Source organism: Cavenderia fasciculata, assembly GCF_000203815.1.
Source record: "Cavenderia fasciculata unplaced genomic scaffold Scf_Dfasci-G-b-285a01.f1-5, whole genome shotgun sequence".
Lineage (NCBI taxonomy): Eukaryota > Evosea > Eumycetozoa > Acytosteliales > Cavenderiaceae > Cavenderia > Cavenderia fasciculata.
This window is the reverse complement of record NW_004457708.1, coordinates 227,161-248,793: the sequence shown is the minus strand read 5'-3', so window position 1 is coordinate 248,793 and position 21,633 is coordinate 227,161. Positions and strand designations below refer to the sequence as shown.

The 21,633-nt window shown below is 31.2% G+C and overlaps 8 protein-coding genes across 8 annotated transcripts; 4 read left to right on the top strand and 4 right to left on the bottom strand.

The window, feature by feature from the left end:
• Positions 1-147: 147 nt before the first annotated feature.
• On the top strand, positions 148-1,661 carry DFA_03782 (uncharacterized protein; the record flags this gene model as incomplete). The annotated part of the gene is made up of 3 exons (XM_004357056.1): positions 148-454; positions 541-843; positions 892-1,661. The coding sequence occupies 3 exons, from the start codon at positions 148-150 to the stop codon at positions 1,659-1,661; spliced, it is 1,380 nt and encodes a 459-aa protein (XP_004357111.1).
• A 1,901-nt stretch (positions 1,662-3,562) lies between these two features.
• On the top strand, positions 3,563-4,723 carry DFA_03781 (putative phospholipase; the record flags this gene model as incomplete). The annotated part of the gene is made up of 3 exons (XM_004357055.1): positions 3,563-3,969; positions 4,038-4,524; positions 4,616-4,723. 3 exons carry the CDS (start codon positions 3,563-3,565, stop codon positions 4,721-4,723), a joined length of 1,002 nt encoding a protein of 333 aa, XP_004357110.1.
• An 833-nt stretch (positions 4,724-5,556) lies between these two features.
• DFA_03780 (uncharacterized protein) lies at positions 5,557-7,653 on the top strand (the record flags this gene model as incomplete). The annotated part of the gene is made up of 1 exon (XM_004357054.1): positions 5,557-7,653. The coding sequence occupies one exon, from the start codon at positions 5,557-5,559 to the stop codon at positions 7,651-7,653; it is 2,097 nt and encodes a 698-aa protein (XP_004357109.1).
• A 204-nt stretch (positions 7,654-7,857) lies between these two features.
• DFA_03779 (uncharacterized protein) lies at positions 7,858-9,599 on the top strand (the record flags this gene model as incomplete). Its single annotated transcript, XM_004357053.1, has 5 exons — positions 7,858-7,998; positions 8,022-8,230; positions 8,251-8,307; positions 8,346-8,557; positions 8,632-9,599. 5 exons carry the CDS (start codon positions 7,858-7,860, stop codon positions 9,597-9,599), a joined length of 1,587 nt encoding a protein of 528 aa, XP_004357108.1.
• Positions 9,600-9,732: 133 nt separating this feature from the next.
• On the bottom strand, positions 9,733-14,978 carry rnf160 (RING zinc finger-containing protein; the record flags this gene model as incomplete). The annotated part of the gene is made up of 6 exons (XM_004357052.1): positions 9,733-11,609; positions 11,684-11,929; positions 12,214-12,324; positions 12,359-13,094; positions 13,165-14,641; positions 14,704-14,978. 6 exons carry the CDS (start codon positions 14,976-14,978, stop codon positions 9,733-9,735), a joined length of 4,722 nt encoding a protein of 1,573 aa, XP_004357107.1.
• Positions 14,979-15,028: 50 nt separating this feature from the next.
• On the bottom strand, positions 15,029-17,494 carry DFA_03777 (uncharacterized protein; the record flags this gene model as incomplete). Its single annotated transcript, XM_004357051.1, has 6 exons — positions 15,029-15,055; positions 15,140-15,492; positions 15,571-16,019; positions 16,103-16,397; positions 16,466-17,285; positions 17,363-17,494. 6 exons carry the CDS (start codon positions 17,492-17,494, stop codon positions 15,029-15,031), a joined length of 2,076 nt encoding a protein of 691 aa, XP_004357106.1.
• Positions 17,495-17,702: 208 nt separating this feature from the next.
• DFA_03776 (short-chain dehydrogenase/reductase family protein) lies at positions 17,703-19,084 on the bottom strand (the record flags this gene model as incomplete). The annotated part of the gene is made up of 4 exons (XM_004357050.1): positions 17,703-18,197; positions 18,287-18,710; positions 18,952-18,987; positions 19,077-19,084. The coding sequence occupies 4 exons, from the start codon at positions 19,082-19,084 to the stop codon at positions 17,703-17,705; spliced, it is 963 nt and encodes a 320-aa protein (XP_004357105.1).
• A 358-nt stretch (positions 19,085-19,442) lies between these two features.
• DFA_03775 (NuA4 histone H4 acetyltransferase complex subunit) lies at positions 19,443-21,375 on the bottom strand (the record flags this gene model as incomplete). The annotated part of the gene is made up of 8 exons (XM_004357049.1): positions 19,443-19,462; positions 19,547-19,626; positions 20,031-20,115; positions 20,247-20,422; positions 20,495-20,559; positions 20,722-21,037; positions 21,119-21,213; positions 21,292-21,375. The coding sequence occupies 8 exons, from the start codon at positions 21,373-21,375 to the stop codon at positions 19,443-19,445; spliced, it is 921 nt and encodes a 306-aa protein (XP_004357104.1).
• Positions 21,376-21,633: the final 258 nt, after the last annotated feature.

Below are 21,633 nucleotides of genomic sequence, written 5' to 3'. Positions count from 1 at the left end.
CCAGTTCCTAAAACCGCGACATCCACCACGTATGTAATTCTTGGTTGACTGGTCGGACTAATTACAATTAAATGATTTTTTAATTCATTGGATTCAAACAAAAAAAAGTAACCATACAATTTTCTTTATTTATTTTATTTATCCACAATGTTATCAAATAGAATATTATTTATTTGTTTATTTGTTGTTTTATCAATCTCACTTGTCAAAGGAAATGGTGAATTTAGTCCAGAACTGGCCTACAATGGACTCGTAATGAGCTATTCTGCTTACTGCTTTGGTAAATATGTCAACTACTGGTCCTGTCCTTTTGAACACCCTACAGATTCCTGTGGCAATCCTTTGTCTGGTGGTTTTTTCAACGCATCAGAAGACAAAGTGGGTAGATTTGACTTCATATATCAAGAAGCTGTTTCAGATAGTCTCTTCTACATTGCTGAACAAGATAACAACTGTAACTTTTAATATATTTACATTAATATTCTGCAGACCAACATATATATTTATTTTTATTATTCCTATTCTTTTTTTAATATCCAGATTATTTAGTATTCAGAGGAACTGATGACATTATCAATGACATGGAAGATATAGACTTTGCTCACCAAAAACCTTTCCCACAAGATGATAGTAGTGCAATGGTATCCAAAGGTTTCTATGTTGCTTGGCGTGGAGGATTCATGGGCCTTCCACCTGTTTATATAGATCAACTTCGTCAGCCTGTTATGGATGCGCTTGCCAGTACTAGTATAAATTCAGGTTCTGGTTTGACCATCGTCGGTCACAGTTTTGGTGGAGCTATGGCAAGTATGTCATATATGAATCCATTCACCAACCATGCATGTGTGTATTAATTCTTTCATTTTCTCTTTCTATTTTTTTTTCATGTAGCTCTTGCAGCTTTAGAATTTTCAACTATAAACGACGAGCAACCAGAGTTACCCTATGGACCAATTACTGTTTATACCTATGGGTCACCAAGAGTTGGAAATGAAGATTTCGAGGTTCTCTTTAACACCAATACCAATATTGAGACAAGCTACAGAGTTGTAAACTTTGAGGATACCATTCCCCATCTTCCATTGCCCGCGTTCACCCTCTTTGGATCCAATGCTACCTACTCGCATGTCAACACCGAGGTGTGGCTTTATAACTATTCAAACGATCCTTCCCAGTACCCTGTATACCTCGAATGCCCATTGACTGAACAACTCAACTGTTCCACCAATAGTCTTGTTCATTGGACCCAATTTGACAATATGACGCAGGTCATGTATTACCACAGAAGATATTTTGCCTATGATTTGGAAACTTTCTGTCAAGACTGGATTGCAGATCTTGAAGTACTCCAACACCCAACCATCTTCCTCAATATTACCAGACATTGGATGGCTGGAGGATACAACTACACCAATGTAGTTGGTACACTCACCAACAACGGACCAGTCGATATTGCCAACCCAGTCTTCACCTCCAATCCAAACATCGTACCTGTTGCTGGTATTTGGGGACTCACTCCAACAACAACCGACAATGGTATCATCCATTGGCGTCTCACTCCCCTTAACGGAGTTACTCCAACCATTTCAATTGGTTCAGAGTATATCTTTGCATTCACCTACAATTCAACTGCAACCTATTCATTCACAAGAATCAAATAAATATTCTCGCGAATATTCAATTCAAACAAACAAATTCTCTTTCTATTGATCCTCCTGTCTTGTAAAGATTTATAATTAGTTAGAGTATTTAATTTGTCTGCTGTTTCTATAAACTTACAATATGTATGTCTGTTTTAAATTTAATCCACCAAGCAATTTGATATATGTATTTGGACAAGTAAGTATTTCTTCTGGCTAATTCTTTTCTTGTACAATTGCTATTCAATACCATTAAATAAATTTACAGTGCCATCAACCAAATACTGATAGAGGTAATCGATCTTGATTCTATTTCATGAATCTTGTCCATCCAAAGGAACTAGATCCGTCCTATCCAAACCAATTGTCTCTTTAAGTGACAATGGTGTTGGATAAAAAGATATAGTTGTCTTGGGTTGGGACAAATGAGCATCATTATTTCCCACCCACAAACAATCATTCTCCTCACCATTCCAACCTCCTGCCTTTATTACTACGACATCTGTTGGTGTTCATGAACTGTACCTCTTATACTCTTTGGTAAAAGGCATCTGACAGTTTTTGTGCTTCGAATGATTACATCTTCTTCTCTTGTCATTCTACCCGTTGATTTGATTTGAATTCATCTCTATAGACCTTTTCTTGCTACATTTAGTTAGCTCTGCTACTTTTGATTTTGTTCTATACCTATATAGGGGATCTATCTATATGAAATAAAATATATATATTATTTTAATTAAAAAATATAACTAACAACAATGATCTTGATCTGCATGTTGTGATCTTTTTGCTTATTCATTTTAATAATACTCTTTTTCTATCATAAAGTTTTAATAGTCCATCCAATCAATGATATTTAGGTATGTTGGTACCTTATTGATACATGGGTACTATTCTCAGAGACTGCAAAGTCTCATTATTATTATTCAAAAAACAATAAATAAATAAAATAGTATTTTTTAAAAGAGAAAAACCAATGAACGTCAATGGAATATGTTTTACTACTATACAGTGTTTTTTCTAAATATAGATTTTCATTATTATTAATTGTTTTTCATCACTCACACCCACCCACAACATACATAATATATTTTTTTTAAAAGTAAAAGTAGATTCTTAGTTTACATAAAAATGAATATGAATAGGAAATGTTTAATTAACAATTCGTGGTAAGTAGTCAATAATAATAATAAAATAATAAAGAACAAAGAAGAAAGAAGAAGCATAAGAAGAAAAGAGAAGAAGAGGTAGGTGACTGTACAATCATCATTCATGATATTAGATGATTTGAAATTAGTCATCATATTCATCATCTTGTTACTTGTTTAGGAAACATCTATCATCTTGAATATTATTATTTGCAGGTTGCGCGTAAACAAATCTCGAGATATTTGTGGGTTCGTCGTCGTCATCGAATGCACAGGCTTGAAAACCAGCATGCTCGATGAATCGAGGTCAAGTCGCAAACAAAACAAACCGGTTTTACACTATTTTCAATTAAATATTTTGGGTGTGCACTTGTTTCATAATCATCAATTTCACATAACTCGTGTTTGTTCAAACTAGTTTAGTAAACATACATACATACGTTCACGCTCATTTTATTTTCACACACACATAATAGACTTTCATTCTATACCAAAAAACAAACAAACAGTAGTAATCATCACAAAAGAACAGACAGTAGTAACAGATTAATTTTTACACCTTTATTTAATTTTATATTATCTATCTATCTATTTATCTATTTATTTATTACCTATCTCATTACAGTTATTTATTAAATAAGAAAGAGACAGACAGATTCATTAAAACCCATATTATTTCTCTATTTATTTTATTTGTTTTTAAAAAACAGATTTAGGCATTCATATACATTCATACATATATACATTCATACATTTAAATTAAAATAAACAAAAATGACAACTTCTTCTTCTTCAACACCATCAATTATTCATTATGAAAGAGAGGAAAAGTTAAATAGCCAAGAAGATATGGTGGGTCATCAAATCTCTTATAGATCAGGTTATTTTTGCAATTCAAGAGGTTATAAATTGGTTTGTCAAGAGTGGATACCAGAGAATCCAAAGGGTATCGTATTCATCCTACATGGTTATGGTGACCATGGACAACACATGCTCGCAGACGACGCCAAAGAATTTGCCCGTAAGCAATATGCCTCCTACATATTCGACCAACAGGGACACGGCCTAAGCGAAGGTCTCCCTGCCTTTATCCAAGATTTCGATGATCTCATGGAAGACTCTATTCAATTTATTGACGATATAGCTTCAAGATTCCCAAAACAAAAAAGATTTGTTTATTCGTAATGTATCCAAAAAAAAAACAAACAAAAAGATAATAATAATACTAACTATTCTTTTTAAATTTTAGGAGTTCAATGGGAGGAGCAATTGGATTATTAGTATCATTAAAGAAACCAGAAATATTTAATGGTGGATTAATATTATTGGCACCATTGATAAAGTTGGATGACCATATGGTACCAAATCAAATGATTGTAAATTTATTGACATGGGTGTCTGGTTATTTCCCATCGTTGCCAATTGTACCCGGTGACAATGTCAACGCACTCAATATTAAAGATCCAAAAAAGAGAGCTGAACATGCCAACCATCCCTTGACATACAAGGGACGTGCTAGACTTGGTACAGGGGTTGCCATTCTCAAAGTTACAAGCAAACTTCAACAACAAATGGCCAATGTCAATGTACCTTTGCTCATTCTACATGGCTCCGAAGATAAAGTATCTTCGCCTCTTGTAAGTCAAGAATTATATAAAGTTGCTAAAAGTCAAGATAAATCATTGAAAATATATCCTGGAATGTGGCATAGTTTAACTTCTGAACCTGAAAGTGATGTATGTAGAAATAGAAATAGAAAATAACTATATATTACAACAAAATACTAATATTATTATTATTATTTTATTATTATTTAAATTGAAATAGATTGTTTATGGAGATATAGTACATTGGATGGAAGAGAGATTGTTCACCCAAACACTAATGTCAATCATTACACCAGTACCAGAATCAACTGGTGATGCTAGTTTTTAAAAGTTTAAAAACAAGTTTTAATTCAAATCTAGAGCAGACACACAAAGAGAGCACAGCACTATTATTGCTTAAAAAACAATACTAGTCAAAATAATAATAATAATAATAATATTCCAGCTCTTCCAATATATATATTGGATGGGCATTCATTGTAAATAAACATTTATTTATTCCAAATTTAGGTACCCAAATTTCTAATTCAATCTGAATTTTCCTCCTTCAAGGTCAATCTATTTCAGATAATTTCAGTGCCAAATGGTCATATATAAATATATATATATAGCTGGATAATCCACTGCTTCTACAGTAGTTCTTTGTAAATGTAACTTCAAAATTATTATTTTTATTTTATAGTAAGGTATTCTTTCTTTCTCTCTTATCTTTTTTCCCCAGCCATATTTTAAGAATACTATTAAAATATTTTATTATATTTTACTAGGATTTTATAGGATCCACTTCACCAATGTAGCATCATTTATTTCCTCAATGGATATTTTTTTTTCTACCGTGAAGAAGTTTATTTCTCTTTCGTTGGTTTTCTATTAACAAGTTTATTAAAATTTGTTTGTCCAACTTTGGAGGGAACGCTATGTTATTTTGTATGTTTATACTTTATCACTTATAGGTTGATATAGAATTCCGAACCACAAAGACAGCCAAATAGTTGTGCCAATCTCCATGAAAAGACAACTTTTGTTCGTTAATTTTTAAAAAACTGGAAAACATAAATTAAACGAACGAAAGTTGTCTTTTCATTCTTTGGTTGGCGGTTGTCATTTCATTCGTGTTTGTAATATTATCTCTACCTATATATAAATATACATTCTAGAATAATGGATACAAATACCACAGATGATCAACATCAATTACAACAAGATACTAGTAATAATAATAATAACAACGACGACAACAAACAACAAAGCAATTGTAAAGTAAACGAAGAAGAAGAGGAGAAAACCGAGACAACTACATCTACTACTACTACTACCACTACTACTGGTGATACTAGTAGTAAAGATGTAAAGATGGAGGAGGTCGATAACATTGACATTGTCCAACCAAAGGTTGAACCCTTGGAAACAACTGTGGTAGATACACCAACTACTCATGAAAATGCAACTGTCAAGATGGAAGAGGACACCCTTCAACAAAAGGTCGAACATTTAGAAACACCCACAACAACAACAACTATAGTTGAAGATACTACATCATCTACGACGACTACAGAACCCTCAAAGAAAGAAGAGGAGTCTAGTGGCGACAGTAGTAGTAGCGAAAGAGATAGTGACGATAGCAGCAGCAGTAGTAGTAGTGAAAGTAGTGAAGAAGGTGAGGATAGTGACAGTGATAACGATTTAGATGATATCATTGCACCTCCAAAGATAGTAACACCTCCTACTACCAACAATAATAATAAACAACAACAAAAAAAGAGAAAACAAGATGACGATAGTGACGATGAAGCCAAGTCTAGTAGTAGTTATTCAACAAACAAGGATATTGAATTACCACTTATCGTTAGTATCCCAGAAGACATTCAATTGAACGAACTGGGAACATTACATTCACAAGTTGACGATATGATCGTCATCAAGTCAACCGTTAGCAGATCGGATACATCTGCTTTGGACATTGATTCAATTGTTTGTTTGCAAGATCGAACTGCTTTTGGAAGAATCTATGAAGCTTTTGGTCAAGTATTGAATCCTTACTATAGTGTTCGTGTACCTTCCAATTATAGTATAAATATTGTAAAAAATAATAATAACATAAAGAATACAACAACAACTACAACTACATCAACTACAACAGAAATTAAACCAGAGTCAACTCTGACCAACCCAGAATCATCATCTGTTGTTGCAGAATCAACAACAACAACAACAACACCAACAATCATTAAAGAGGGAGAGGAAATACCAAAAGTAGAAGAAAAAAAGGAAGAAATTCAACAACAACAACCATCATTAGCAGCAGTCAAGATTGAAGAAGTTGATGGAAAGAAAACCATTTCAATTCCACAACATACCAAGGTATTCTTTGTAAACAAACCAGATTTGACAAAGTTTGTCATTCCATCGATGATTTATACCAAGGGATTCGACGCATCCAACGAGAATGATGAAGAGTTGTCAGAGAATGAAATGGAGTTTAGTGATGATGAAAAGGAGAGATTGGCAAAATCAGACAACAAAAAGAAAAAGAGAAAGAATACTAAAAAGAATAATAATAATAATCAAAATAACCGTCAGCGTCAACCTTCAAATGACATGGAAATGATTGCTCAACAACAAGAATTTGAATATAATCCATTAAATAGAGACTCATCTTCTTCTGCGACAACAACAACATCAGTTGCTAAACCTGCTGCTGGTGGTTTTAAAAGACCTGCATTTTTACAAAGAAATCAATTTAATCAAAATAGAAATAATCAAAATAATAATAATACTAATGGAAATGGTGGAATATATCAACCACCAACTCAATATTCTAATAATATTAGACCACCTATTAATAATAATGGACAACCAGGATCATATGTTCAACCAACCAATGAGAATCAGTACCATCAATTGATCCAACAACAATTGACAGGGTCGGCATCTTCAGATCCAGCCATTGCCTATCAACAACAATTGACATCGATGATCAAACAACAACAACAAAGACAACAAGTACAACAACAACAACAAGCACTCCAACAACAACAACAACAAGTTCAACAACAACAACAATTACTCCAACAGCAACAACTTCAATTCCAACAACAACTTTTACAATTCCATCAACAACAAGGTTTGGCAGGAGTTATTCCATCCGCAACAACTGCTCCAATTCCGACCACTATTCCAACTCCAACCACTACATCTACAACTCCAACACCAACAGGCATTCAAGGAGGGTTCCATTTACCTCCATCAACACAATAAATTATATAACATTATTATTTTAATTTTAATGATGTTTATTTTTCCACCATACTCTAAGAATTTTCTCAAGTTCAACCAACCTCGCTGGGCTTTTAAAAAAAAAAAGATGGACTTGTGTTGTGATATTGCAGTTTTGTGTGTATATTATTTTATTAGTTGTTATTTCATCGATTAGAGAGAGAGATATAGATAAATGTTATAAAGATGAGTAATCAAAATGTACAGACAATAGATAATCAATTAAAAGTATTAAACTTGAAAAGAAAGGAAATACCAAAAGATGGAGCTTGTATGGTAAGTATCATTGGTCATTATCATCATCATCATATGACATTGATTAATGTTGTATTTTGAAAATACTATTATAGTTTAGATGTATAAGTGAATTCATATATGGTACACAAGATAGACATGGATATGTTAGACAAAAGTGTGTAGACTTTTTGATGGCACATAGAGATTCATTCGAGCCATTTGCATGTATCAACAACCCTTGGGATAAATACATTCAAGAGATGAAAAAGGATGATACTTGGGGTGGTGAAGTAGAATTACAAGCTTTATCACTTTACTACAAGTATGTAATTTAGTCATTAGATTGAATCATGACAGAGCTGATTCTAATCTATCTTTGTCTTTGTCTCACTGTGTAGAGTAAACTTTGTTATTTATTTAGGAAACTCAACTACAAGAGTTGATAATAGTTACAAGAATACAATATCACTAGCCTATTGTCAAGGTGAACATTATGATATTGTTTATCCAATTGCTCATTTGGAGAATCTCATGGCCGCCCAAACATTGGTCTATCAAATACTCTACGAACGATTACAGATTGAATGTGTTGATGAAATGTTTAATTGGAAGAATAATCCTATTGTTTGGTGGGATGAATTGGTAAAGAGTAAGTTAAAACAAGACTCTCTATTTGTGTTTAATGAAAACAATGATTAATCATTAAATCCTCCTTTCATTTAGTCAAACAAGAAAAGGACAAGAAAATTGTAGATACATTGAAATCAAAGTCAAGAATGTATGTCGATCCAGTTGAAGAATACCAAATGCAACTTAGGAAAAAGAAAAGAGAAGAAGAAGAGAAAAAGAGGAATGAAAAGAAAAATAATAAGAAAAATACTTCTAAAGATTCTCCTCAACAACAATCAAACAAGTCTCCAAATTCTACTTCTACCACTGGTTCGACTAAAACTTCTCCTTCTCAACAATCACCATTACCATCAACACCAACAACAACAACAATGATTGAAAACAGCAATGGTGATGAAGAGATTGATGAAGATTTACAAGAGATTATAAGACAAATCGAGGAACAAGATATGGAAGAACAAAGAAAACTTGGGAGGGAAAAACATTTTCCACAATTGGGAGGTTTTGGTACAACAGCACCTAAACCAATTCCCCAAGTACAAACCACCAATGTTGTTGCTACTGTTGACAACTCTCCAAAACTATCTGTACAACCAGATCTTCCAGCTGGCGAGGTTGTAGTTGACCCTAATCAACCAATAGAGGGATCTATGGCCTGGAAAACAGCTCAATTGTGGGCACAAATTGCTGCTACTTCTCCTCCTCCACCTCTTGTCCAAGAGACTATAACATCAACAACTACAACTACTACTACTACAACAGATGATGTAACTACATCGTCTCAAACACCACCAGATACCGAGTCACAAAATATTAATAATAATAATAATAACAATACTAACCAACAAAATAGAAAACAAAGAAATAGAGGTGGTAGAGGTGGTGGAGGTGGAGGTGGGTCCGATCACCATAATAATAATAATAATAATAATAATAATAATAATAATAATAATAATAGTAGAGGAGGAGGAGGAGGAAGCAATAATAATAGAAATCAAAGAGGAGGAAAAAGAAATAATAATAATAATAATAATAATACTTCACCTTCTGCTACCAACTAATAATAATAATAATACCTCAACTTGTTCAGAATAGAATAAATATTAAAATGTAATATTATTTGATTTTTTTTTTCATTGACATAATAGTAAACTAGTGGGAATGGAGGAATCATTTAATCTATTTACAGTTTCTTTAGTTTAATAATGAATATTTAATAGTTGATGGTTTTGGATGAAATAATAATTTTTCCAAATTGATTGCTGGTTTTTCAATTGTAAGATGAAGAATAAAGGCACAGACAAGTGAGAAAACAATGTTGGAGATGGTAGTGGCAGCAACATCGACAACTGCATAGTGAAAGAGTGTTACTCTACTGTATGCCAATGTCCAAATCACAATCGGATGCACAATATAGGTAGAGTAGGTGAGCTTGGAGAGGTTCTTGAAAATGGGACGCTCTAAAAACCATGCAACAATACCACCACGACCTGCAAACGCGGTGATGATAAATAGACCAGCACCAATAACAAATCCAGTATGTCCAGTAGCATTGAAAAAAGCATTTTGGAGGGTTGACCATCCATCACCAATATACGAATTGTAAGGGATGAATGTAAAAAAAGAGGTGATACCTAGTGCATTGATATAGCAGAGGTAACGAACAGGTGCCTTGTTTTTGATTACATGCATGATGGCTGGTGTGTCAACAATCATTGCCATGGCCAAACCAACTGCATAGGCACCAACTCTTGTCCAAGGCTTTTGATAAATATCGGTTGTAAAGTCGGTGACCTGTTCTTGGAGTTGGGTAATCTCGAAAACTGTGTTGAGTTTATACTTGAGGGTGATCCAGAAATTGGTTGTAAAGGTAATGGCAAAAAGTATAAATACAAAAGCAACTCCAAACTTTTTGTTCTTTTTGTAGAGGACTGCGGCGATAGGAGCGACAAAGATATAGTAGATCATATCGTTACCTAAATACCAGCTCCATCCCATACAGCCAGTTTGTGGGTACAAAGTGTTGATGTACAAGAGGTTGGACCACCAGGAACCTTCACAACTAGACGTCTGGCTATAATAACCAAACCACCATGGACCAGAACCAATTTGAGGACTGAGCTTCCAAAAGAAAAACAACATGAAAAAGTAGAGTGGCGAGAGACGGATATATCGATGTACAATGTATTTTAACCAAAACTTGTATTTTGGTCCATCAATGTAAGTTGCTTTTTCGAGTTGTTGCAACAAGGTGTGACACACCAAGAAGCCAGACAACATGAAAAAGATATCAACCGAGAATTCTGCAGCACCAATTAATTGGAATGGAATAGATGGGACGATATTGACCAAGACAGTTTGTAAATTGTCAAATCCAAAATTTATGTTGAATAGAATATTGTGACCAATGACAACCCAACAGGTACCAAGTAAACGGATGCCATCCAACACATCAAAATGTTTCTTGTCAGAGGACGAGGTTGTGAAACTATGGTAGTTTTGGATCAACGAGAATGCCAATAGTATTTGGAGTGGTGTGGAGGCCTCTTTCATTTCTCCTTGGTAGCTGCTATAGTTGATGGAAGAGTTGTGTTCTTTCTCTTGTTTGGATTGGTTCCTTTCCCAATCGTTTCTGTTGCTACTGATACGGTATGATTCAGTGTCTTGGTTCTTTTTAGATAGTGCCTTGTGTGTATAGAGAAAGTATTCGGCAAGTGTACCAGCACACACAAAGGCGGCGATAATAGAACACAAGATAATCATTACAATTGGACCAGCAGTCATTGGTAACTTGTCAGTAAGATGATCACCAGAATAACAATAGATTTCAAACTCTCCTCCAAGTCCAGTTTCGTTCAAGTAAGGGGCCATACCAGTCATATTGATCAATGTTTGTAATGCCATATTAATGTCAGTCTCTGAGCATGAAGAGGGAAGACATAATGCAGCCAATGCAGTAACAAATCCATTATCAGTGGTCACTGCACAATATTGTGAAACATTGCTTGGTAAACTTAAACAATTATCATAGTTTCCAAGATCAAAAAATCCTTTTCCACTTGCTTCAATTACTAAATTAAATAAGATATAAATATGGATTAATTCATTCCATATCCATTCAATGATTTATTTAATTTATACATACTTTCAAATGAACTTGGATACTTTAGTTTTGATAAATCATATAAATCTGTTTCACATTGTGGTGATATAGACGCAGATGATGACGATGAACCACCAATCTGTTGTTGTTCAAATATTGAATCATTTGTTAATGATTGTATGCTAAAAGAAGCTCCAGATGCAATCGATTGTTTGGTAAAACCAACAAGTTTATGTAGGTCTGGAATAGATACTCTTGCTTCCACAACAATTGCAAATACTAAAACAACTATTGTTACAATAGTTATCATTCGATTTAATCTCACCATCTTCTTTTTTTTTGTTGAAAGCAAATAGAATAATATATAACTCTTAACAAATAGAATGATGATTTATAAATGGTTGGAGATGATGATCATCTCTCTAATTTCATCTTTGAAGTACAAGAGAGGAGGACGAATAGAATACTCGTACATATCGTCATGAGGAAACAACATCACAACTTCACACCTCGATGAAAATATTGAAAAAATATCTATATCTATCTAATTTGGAGATATTAAATTTGCCCACCTGTACTGTTTGTATTAATATCTTTCTTTTCTTTAACTTTTATTCCTTTCATTTTAATTGATTGTAAAGTTACAAAGTGGACAATTTGACTTGTGAGAAGTGGAGAACCATCTAAATAGACAACCACTGTGGAATTTGTTTTTACACTGTTTGCATTGGAACTTGGGTATGGTCCCATTAAAGAATAGGGAATAACAAATGGGACAAACCTCTACACCATCAAAATGTTTGTCAAGACTTGCCTTCCACAATAGACTGACATCAAGAACCGATCCATCTTGTGTCAAGAGTAAGGAGGTCATGGACAAGAGCCATGTTTTCCATTGCATTTCACTGACACCAACACGTTTGGCAAAGTCTACAGACAAGACACGTAGTGGATAAGTGTCGGGGATGGAGAGTACCAATGAAATGTTCATATCCTCCTTTTCATAAGAGGCAACCACCTCTCTTTTGGCAAGTGATGCCTTAATGTTGAATATAGAGCCTGCTGGTTCGACGTGTTGTTGGACAAGAGCAATTTCACGACGCAACAAGAGTGGACTAATATATTTTACAATATATTGATCTACTTGGGCGGCAACCTTGTTGCTACAGAAATCACCCCACCATGTTCTAGCCATACTTGGTAGATTACGAACGACCACATACATCAAATAACCACAAATCACACTGATGTCCATATCTTCATTGTCCAATGGGAATTCGTCATGTTTAAAATCTTTGGTTTCAGTATCCACCTTTTTGAAAATACTAGTTAAAAAGGTTGCAACCTTTCTACCATTATTTAAATAGGAACTAATAGTTGGTCTCTTGTTTAATTCTTGTTCATTATAATTTTTTAATAATAAATCCCATATCATTAAATGTCCAATTGAAATCTAAAAAAAAAGGAAAAGAATGGAAAGTTAATAAAATATATATATTTTTTTGTTTTTTTTTTTTAATTACATTTTTTTCAATATTATCAAAATTTAAAAGTAAATTTTCCAGAGTACCATTTATAATAAATTCAATATCATCTTGATCTTGTTGTTCCAATACATAAGTTTGAATGATTTCTGATTTTTTGTTTTCAAAATAAGGAACCAACAAGAGATAGGATGATTTTTGTATATTGTGATGATTGGATGAGAGCATTTCCAAAAGTGAAGTAAAATGATTACTTGCCAACTTGTATTTGATGATTGGATCAATCTTTGAAATTACAATACTATATAGATTATATAGTCTTTTCAAACTATTTCTATTGATTGTATTGGAACCATCAATCCATTTTTCAATCAATTTTGATGTAATATCGATTAAAAATTCTTGACTTGTATTTGGTAAAAGCAAGGATTGATTATTTGAACCAGAGAGGATAATATTGATAAATTTCAAAGCATTATAATTTAATACAATGGATTGATCCAAGACGAATTGAACCAACAATGATTGAACCAATTGTGATTGATTTGGTGAAAGATTGATGTTTTTAGATACTGCATATTGACCAACAACGATAAAGAATTGGGAGAGGGGAACGTCTAGACGAGAGAAATTGACATTTTGATCCTTCATCAGTGGTGATTTGGATCTTAGGTACCATTGTTGAATTGTTGATAGGGTTTCTATTAAAATGTCACCTTGTTTGTCTGAAATTGGATTTTCAGAGTCTGATTGAACGATAAATGACAATAATGAAAGTTTAATACCAACACTATCAATATCATTTGGCATAGAGTTTCCACTCCATTGTCCAATAGTATCAAAAAGTTCTTGTCTTTTTGTTTCTACCAATTGTGGTTTATATTCAATTAAATATTCCATCATTACTTGAGTTAATTGATAATTATTATCATTTGTTGTTGTAAAATTGAATTCTTCCAATACTGATTGTATAATAGATTCTTTTCTTTCTCTTACAACTGATAATATATTACCAATAATAATTGTATAAATTGGATATTTATCAGATTTTGATTTTATATTTTTCCACCATTCACTTGATAAAAATGAAGAGGAGGTAGAGGAGGAATTTTGGTTGATTATAATATTGATTAAATTTGATTTAAAGGATTGATAATGTTTTGAAAGGATGATTAAATTTTCAGTTTGAATATTATCACAATCCAATAATACCAATCCAATTAATAATGATTCTACCAATTGATTATCAAATTTGATTGTAACCTTTTCTTCTTCTTCTTGTTGTAAAAGATTTTCCAATACATTAAATAAATAAAGATTTAATGTAATAAATCTATTATCCAATTTATATGAATCTGATTGTTTGGTAAAACCAAAATCAAGATTATTAATTTGAATATTAATTTCTTTAAATGAATCAAATTGAATTTGATAACATTTTAAAAATTCTAATATATTCAAATTTAAATCACCAATCTTTAATAATTTAATTGTAATTGTTTTAAAAAATTCAATCCTAAGAATAAAAAAAATAAGTATTTTGGTTTTAGTTTTTTGTTATTATTATTATTTACATACAAAGGATTATTTAAAATATTTAATTGATTAAATAAAATTGAAATGATTGATTGAATACCATTGTTGGAATGTATACAATCTAAACATTCTAATAAATTGGTTGAATATTTTTTGGTATTTTCATGATGATATAATTGAATAATCGATTTGATCAATTCTCCTAATAATTCAATCTTGCAATCAATCTGATCACGATTTGATGAAAAGATAATCTTGCAAGTTGAAATTAAATCATCCATTGAAAATTCAAAATCTTCTCCATTCAATGCCAACATTATCATCAATTCTTTAATTTGTTTTGTTTTACTTTGAATGATTAATTTAATTATATTATTTGAAATAATTGGTGAATCTAATAAAAAAATAGAAAAAAAAAGGAATTAATAATTAAAAGAGAAAATAATAATAATTTTTTCTTTTTCTTTTTGTTTCTTACAATTATTATTTTTTGTAAAATAGTTGAAAAGAGTGAAAGATTGTTATTATAAATTGGTTGATATAAAATAGTTGAATCAATTAAATTTAAAACTAATTGATCAAGTGATAAAGTATTTAAACCGGTACGATCATCAAGTGAGTCAATTGTTTTGACAAGATAAATTAAATCATCTTGTTGCACTGAAAGTAATTGTACCAATCTATTCCAAGATTCTTGATAATTTTCATTTCCATTTCCATTTACAATGGTTGTATATAATGTTAATAAATTAAATATACTAGACTTCTCATGACTTGGTAATTTAATTTCAATATTTTTTAATATTATATTATTTAAAAATTCTTTAATATCTAAAAAAAAAAGAAAAAATATTAATAAATAAATAAATTACTTTTCTTTTTATCTTTTTTTTTGTTTTTTCTATTTACCTTTAATTTCAGAATGTAATAAATTTTCAACATTAAAATTTAATAATAAAATGGAAAGAATTTCAAAAATACAATCTTGAGATTCGGTAGTGTCGAGTTGATTAAAAGAATAATGGAATAATTCTTTAGACATTTGAATGGTTGGTCCAAGTGAACTAGTAGATTGGAAAAATATTGATAATCTAGAGCACAGTGTTTTGTTTGTAATACGATCAGTAGTGTCTTTAGAGATGATAGATTGTTGAGTTTGTTTGGTTAATTGATCAAATAGATTGACCAAATTATCGGCGCAAGTTGGAATGGTATCAATTTTAATCAAAGTTGAAGTGATCACCTTTAAAGCTAAAGATTCTGTAAATAATAATTGTTCCTTTCCAAAAATCTCCAATACCAATTCAGAGAATAATCCAAATACATAATTTTTAATTTCATTATTATTTGACCATTTTCTAAAAAAAAAATTTGAAACAAAATAAATAAATATATATTTTCTTTTATCATTTCTCTCTTTTCTTTCTTTTTTTTTCCATACTTTAAAGTAAAATAAATACATTCAACATAACAAGATAATAAAGAATTTGTTGGACGATCATTATATTGTTTAGTATTTTCCAAAACTTCCAAACCCTTGTACAAAGCAGAAAAGAATTCTTTAAAGAATTCTGGTCCAGTACCAATAACACCATCTGGAATCAATGATAAAAATGGTAAAATCGATGGATAAGAAAGATCAAAACTACCAAAAGTTCCTGCTCTTAAAAATGCCCAAAATCTTGGTAAAACATGTTTTCTAACATCAACTCCTATCCATGCTTGTTCTTTATATTCTAAATAAATAAATAAATAATTAGTTCTTTTCTCTTTTTTTGTTTTTTTTTTTTTGTTTTCTTTTTACTTTTTAAAAAAGAAATGATAGCATTCCACATGAATAAATGAGCAGAAGGATCCTTTTCAGAAAATAAACCAAGGATTTTAGTTGATAAATCCTTCATATTGGCTTCACAATAGGAAGGAAGAGTTGAAACGAGACCACTGATTAAACGATAACATGTTCTTCTAATGACAACACTCTTTGATGAAAGAAATGTAAAAAATTGTGATTCAAATATTGGTTGATAAATTGTTTGAATTGACTGATTATTGCTTGATTCATTATTACTATTATCTTTTGTTTTTTCCATTAAATATTCAATAGCCAATAAACTATTTGAAATTAATCTTTCATAACGTTCTTGAAGTACTTCTGGTGGAGTAGCCTTTCCATCACCAAGAGTATTGACATTTTCTTGTAAATTCTCGCATAGATATTGAATGGCTTGTTCTTGACCAAAGAGTAATACGTCTCGTCTCTTTTTCTCTGGAAAGATTGATTCAAATGCACGAAGGGCACTATTTTGTTGTTGATCACGTTGATCGCAAATACCAACCACCCAAGGACCCAAAAGTTGACGTACATGTGGTGCCAACAACTTGCCAACCTTGGCACCCATAATCTCGAGACACACAAACGTCATCTCTCTCACTCTTCTATGATCATCGTTTACCAATCTCTTGAATATCAACTCCCATGCACAAAGCAATGACTTGTTTGATTGTTCATTCTGTACATCAATCTTTGAAAAAAGTAATGCCAATTCTTCCAATGCTTTCATTCTACTAACTTCATCTTTTTTTTGTAATTTCTTAAATTGTACTTGATATTCTGAATCTATTTGCTAAAATAAAACAAAATAGATATAAAGAGAATGAATAAGAAAGAGCATTACTATCTATTTCATTTCTTTCAACTTACAAACTCTGTATCTATAGCATTACTAAGACTTGAAGTAAACGCTGAAAAGCCTAGAAATCCTCCACTATTTGATGCTGCTTCCCAACTATTTGCTCCTTTTGCTTTTGTATTCTTTCCTTTATCTTTACCCATTCTCTGATTTCTCTTTTTGTTAAAGATAGATAGAAATTATATATCTCTATATTGTGTGTGAAGGAAAACTAAACTAGTGAACTGAACACTATGTTTTTAAAAAACTATTACCACGATTTTTAGAAGTTCGTGAGAATAAATGCAGAAAAAATATTTTTTAAATTTATATTTATTTATTTTATTTCTATGTTGTTTAAATATTATTTGTTTATTCATCTCTTGGATAAGAATAATTAATTTTAATTAAATGAGAATCCAAATCCATTTTACTTGCGATTGGTTCCCAATAATCCAATTGTTTGGTCATTGAATCAATCTTTGCTCTTGCCAATTTAAAAGCATCGGCTCCTACAAATAGTTGTTTTGGTACTTTATCAGTTTCTTGAATGTTGGCAATTTGTACAATCAATTCTGAGTATTTCTTTGAGTCTCCCATATGATTAAAACAACCCATACTGGTAAAGTAGTCATGAGCTAGTTTTGGACATTCAGCATAGGCTTCATTTGGTTGAGATGGTACTTTACAATGATCGGTCGACAGGAAGCTGGTTTGAAATGCTCCCGGTGATATTAAAGAAACTCTAACTCCAAAGATTTTCATCTCTTCTGCATAACATTCTGTCATTCCATCAATTGCATGTTTAGTTGCTGCATAACTTGACCATCCTGGGAATGGATTTGTAAATCCTGCTACTGATGATACCTATTAATGAAATATAGGTATTAATATTAATATTTAATTGAATTAATCATTATTTTCTATCTCTTCTTCTTCTTCTTCTTCTTTCATACATTAAAAACATGACCAGATTTTTGGCTTCTAAGGATTGGTGAGACGTGTCTTAGAACATTGACAGTACCATAATAATTGACAAGGAAATTTGATTGGATTTCTTGATTGGTTAATTCTTCAACTGTACCAAGTTGACAATAGGCAGCATTATTTACAACAAAGTCAATTCTTCCAAAATATTTCATAACAGAGTCTATTGATGATTTGATTTCTTTTTCATTGGTAATATCCATTTGGACGCCAAGGAATTGTTTGCTGTCTGGACCCAATTCCTTTTCCAATTCACTTTTGTATCTTGATGTTGATGCTACTCGATAGCCCTTTTCCAACAAGTGTTGGCTCAATGCCAACCCCAATCCTTTTGAACATCCAGTTATAAACCAAACTTTTGATAATTCTTCTTGATCTTCTGATGGCATCATTCTTGAAACGAAAAAGGAAAATTTGATTAATTAATATAAAAAGTAACAATTGGTTAAATATATTTATAGATAAATTAATTTAATTGATTGATGGATTGATGAAATGGTTTTCTATATATACAAGATATAAATATTGATGATTAATTGTTTTTTTTTTTTGGTATTTGAAATGATCAAATTTATCAATTTCCTTGATGATAATAAAATGATTCTATAAAAGGGTAATCCTCCCCCCAATCAACAACATTGCACTCTCTTTTAATGGGTTGGAATGAGACCTAAAGTAAAAAAAAAAAATGTGATTTAAATCTTGAGATTCTCCAAGGGTATGAATGCGCCCAATATCTATCCAAAATCATTGTCATACATATTCATTTTCTTGTTTTGGAAGCGAGATTAAAGATTAAACATTAATATGGTGGTATTGGATATACGCACAAGTTATTTGTTATTTTAATTTCACACTTGTTACATCCAATCAATCTCCTTGCTTCCCCCAAATTGATTAATTCGACAATGATAATAGCAATTATCATCAGTGTCAATGAAAAAAATTAACATCAATGATAGAGATATAATTTGATGGGTGGGAGTGTGGGGGTTTTTTTTGATATTGTCATCAATGCCAAAATATACACCGATCGCACCATTGTTGTTCAACACTTGACTAATTTTTTGTTTCCATTTAGGGTGATATTATTATTATTCTTTTTTTTTTTAAAAAGGAGATAATTTAAATTAATTTAATTTTACCTATATATATATAAATTTTTAGTTTATGGCAAAAGTTGGTAATATTGTGATTGTTGTTGTGGTATTGTTGATTTTTTTTTTAACTTGAAGCCAATCTATTATAGTATGAAGTAACCGGATTATATTCTTTCAAGAATAATGTAGAAATATTTCTTTCCAAGTATCTAAAAAATGAATAATAATAGGTTAATTAATTAATTTAAATATACACATATTTTATAAAATCAAAACACATTGGTGGGGTGAAAATGATATGATTGATTTACGCGCGCGCGAGTGGGGTGTGTAAGAGTACGGGTACGTGTACCGCACATGTCAATTGAGAGAGTGACAGTTGTTGGATTGTGAGAGATGGGGGTGTAATTCTAATTAATCGATTACGATTAGTTTGTTTTTAATCGCTTGTTCCTTTTAGATGGTCATCAATCAAAAATACAAATATAATATAATGATAAAATTATAAAAGCAAGGATGTTGTCATCTAGCCAGTAGGAATTAAAAAAAGACACTAAACAAAAATAAAATTTATAATATTATAAATATAATTCCTCTGTTGATTGATACATACTTGACAATTTCATCGATGGTTTTAGTTAAAATGATTACAGTTTCTGGGATCATTTCTGATATTGATATAAATTCCGGTAGCTTAACTATTGTACATTTAAAAAAAAAAAAAGGTTAGGGTAGGGTTAGGGTAACAGATTGCTCTCTTTTTGACACCAATCACAGATGATTGTCTGTCACTACTATAGTAGTAGTAGTAGTCAAAAGTTATACATACCAAATAATCTTAATAAATGCTCTGCACCATATATTTCCGAGAGAGGTTTATCGGGATGATTCTTGAGAATATCACTGTACTGAGGTCTCTCAAACTTGTATAATAGTTGACACCCCAATGCTTTGTTGAAATAACTGATCACTCCTTCAACTATTAATCTTGTTTCAACATTGTTACTAGATAGATTAAAAAAAATTAGATAAGTTGATCGTTTGATCATTGTTATTATCGACTGTTGTGTTACATACTTGTTATTATTTACAAAATCGTCTAATAAAGTTTTAATAGATGGGTTTCTTGGTAGTGATACAATCTATTAATATAAAGAGACAAAGATAGATAGATCGAGAAAGAGAGAGATGAGGATCAAAGGGTTAATAAATTTGATTGTTCTTGTTTTTTTTAATCTTTGATACCCAACTGATTTATCGTTTGTAATGAAATTCCAATCATCTACTAGTATCTTTTTTAAAACCTCTGGTATCTCTATGTTTATATTTGATGGTATCTCTCTTTTTCTTTTATGATGTGATGATGATGACGACGATGACGATGAAGCGGTACTAGTACTAGTTGTTGTTGTTGTTGTTGTTGAAGTAGTAGATGTTGATTCATCTCCTCCAGCAGCAGTACTGCTACTATTACCATTCTTTGATTTTTTCTTTGAGGTTAATGGGACGATGGGTGGACCCGGTGGACCTAACCTTGTTCTACCTCGTATAGATACCATCAATTCAACATTTTGTTCATTATATTTTAGTAATCTTGATTGTTCTACCCATTCATTCCATCTTTTTTTTTTTAAACAAATGATCATCATAATGTTAACAAAAGTATACTATATACAAAGAGGAGTATGTATCATTTCTTACTTTTCATTCCAACCAAGATAATGTATAAAGTAGTAATGGTATTTCTTAGGATCACTTGATTTCTTTGGATCTACTTTATATTCATGTTTAAGAACCTAAGAAAAAGACAAATAAACAAGTTAATCATCTTGAGATAGATTATAATCATTGTGCAAAAATTACTATTTACTTACCTTTGCTTCATAGATTGTATTTTGATGATGTACTAATACCTTTTCATTCTCTTGATATAATGGCGTCTTGTCTTCGTTTGACATGATATGTGATGATTGTCGAATAATTGATCAATGTCTGTAAGTAGTAGTAGTATCCGATCCAACAACAAATGAACTTGAAAAGTATTGGATTTTGGATATTAAAAAAAAAATAAAAAATAAAAAAAAGGTTAATAAATTTGATAAAAAAAAAAGTTTAGTATATTCTTTCTAAAGTTTTTATCTTTTATTAAGATTTTATTACTTTTATATACAGAATTTGGATGGTTCAAAATAATTTAAAAGGGCATTTATTTTTTT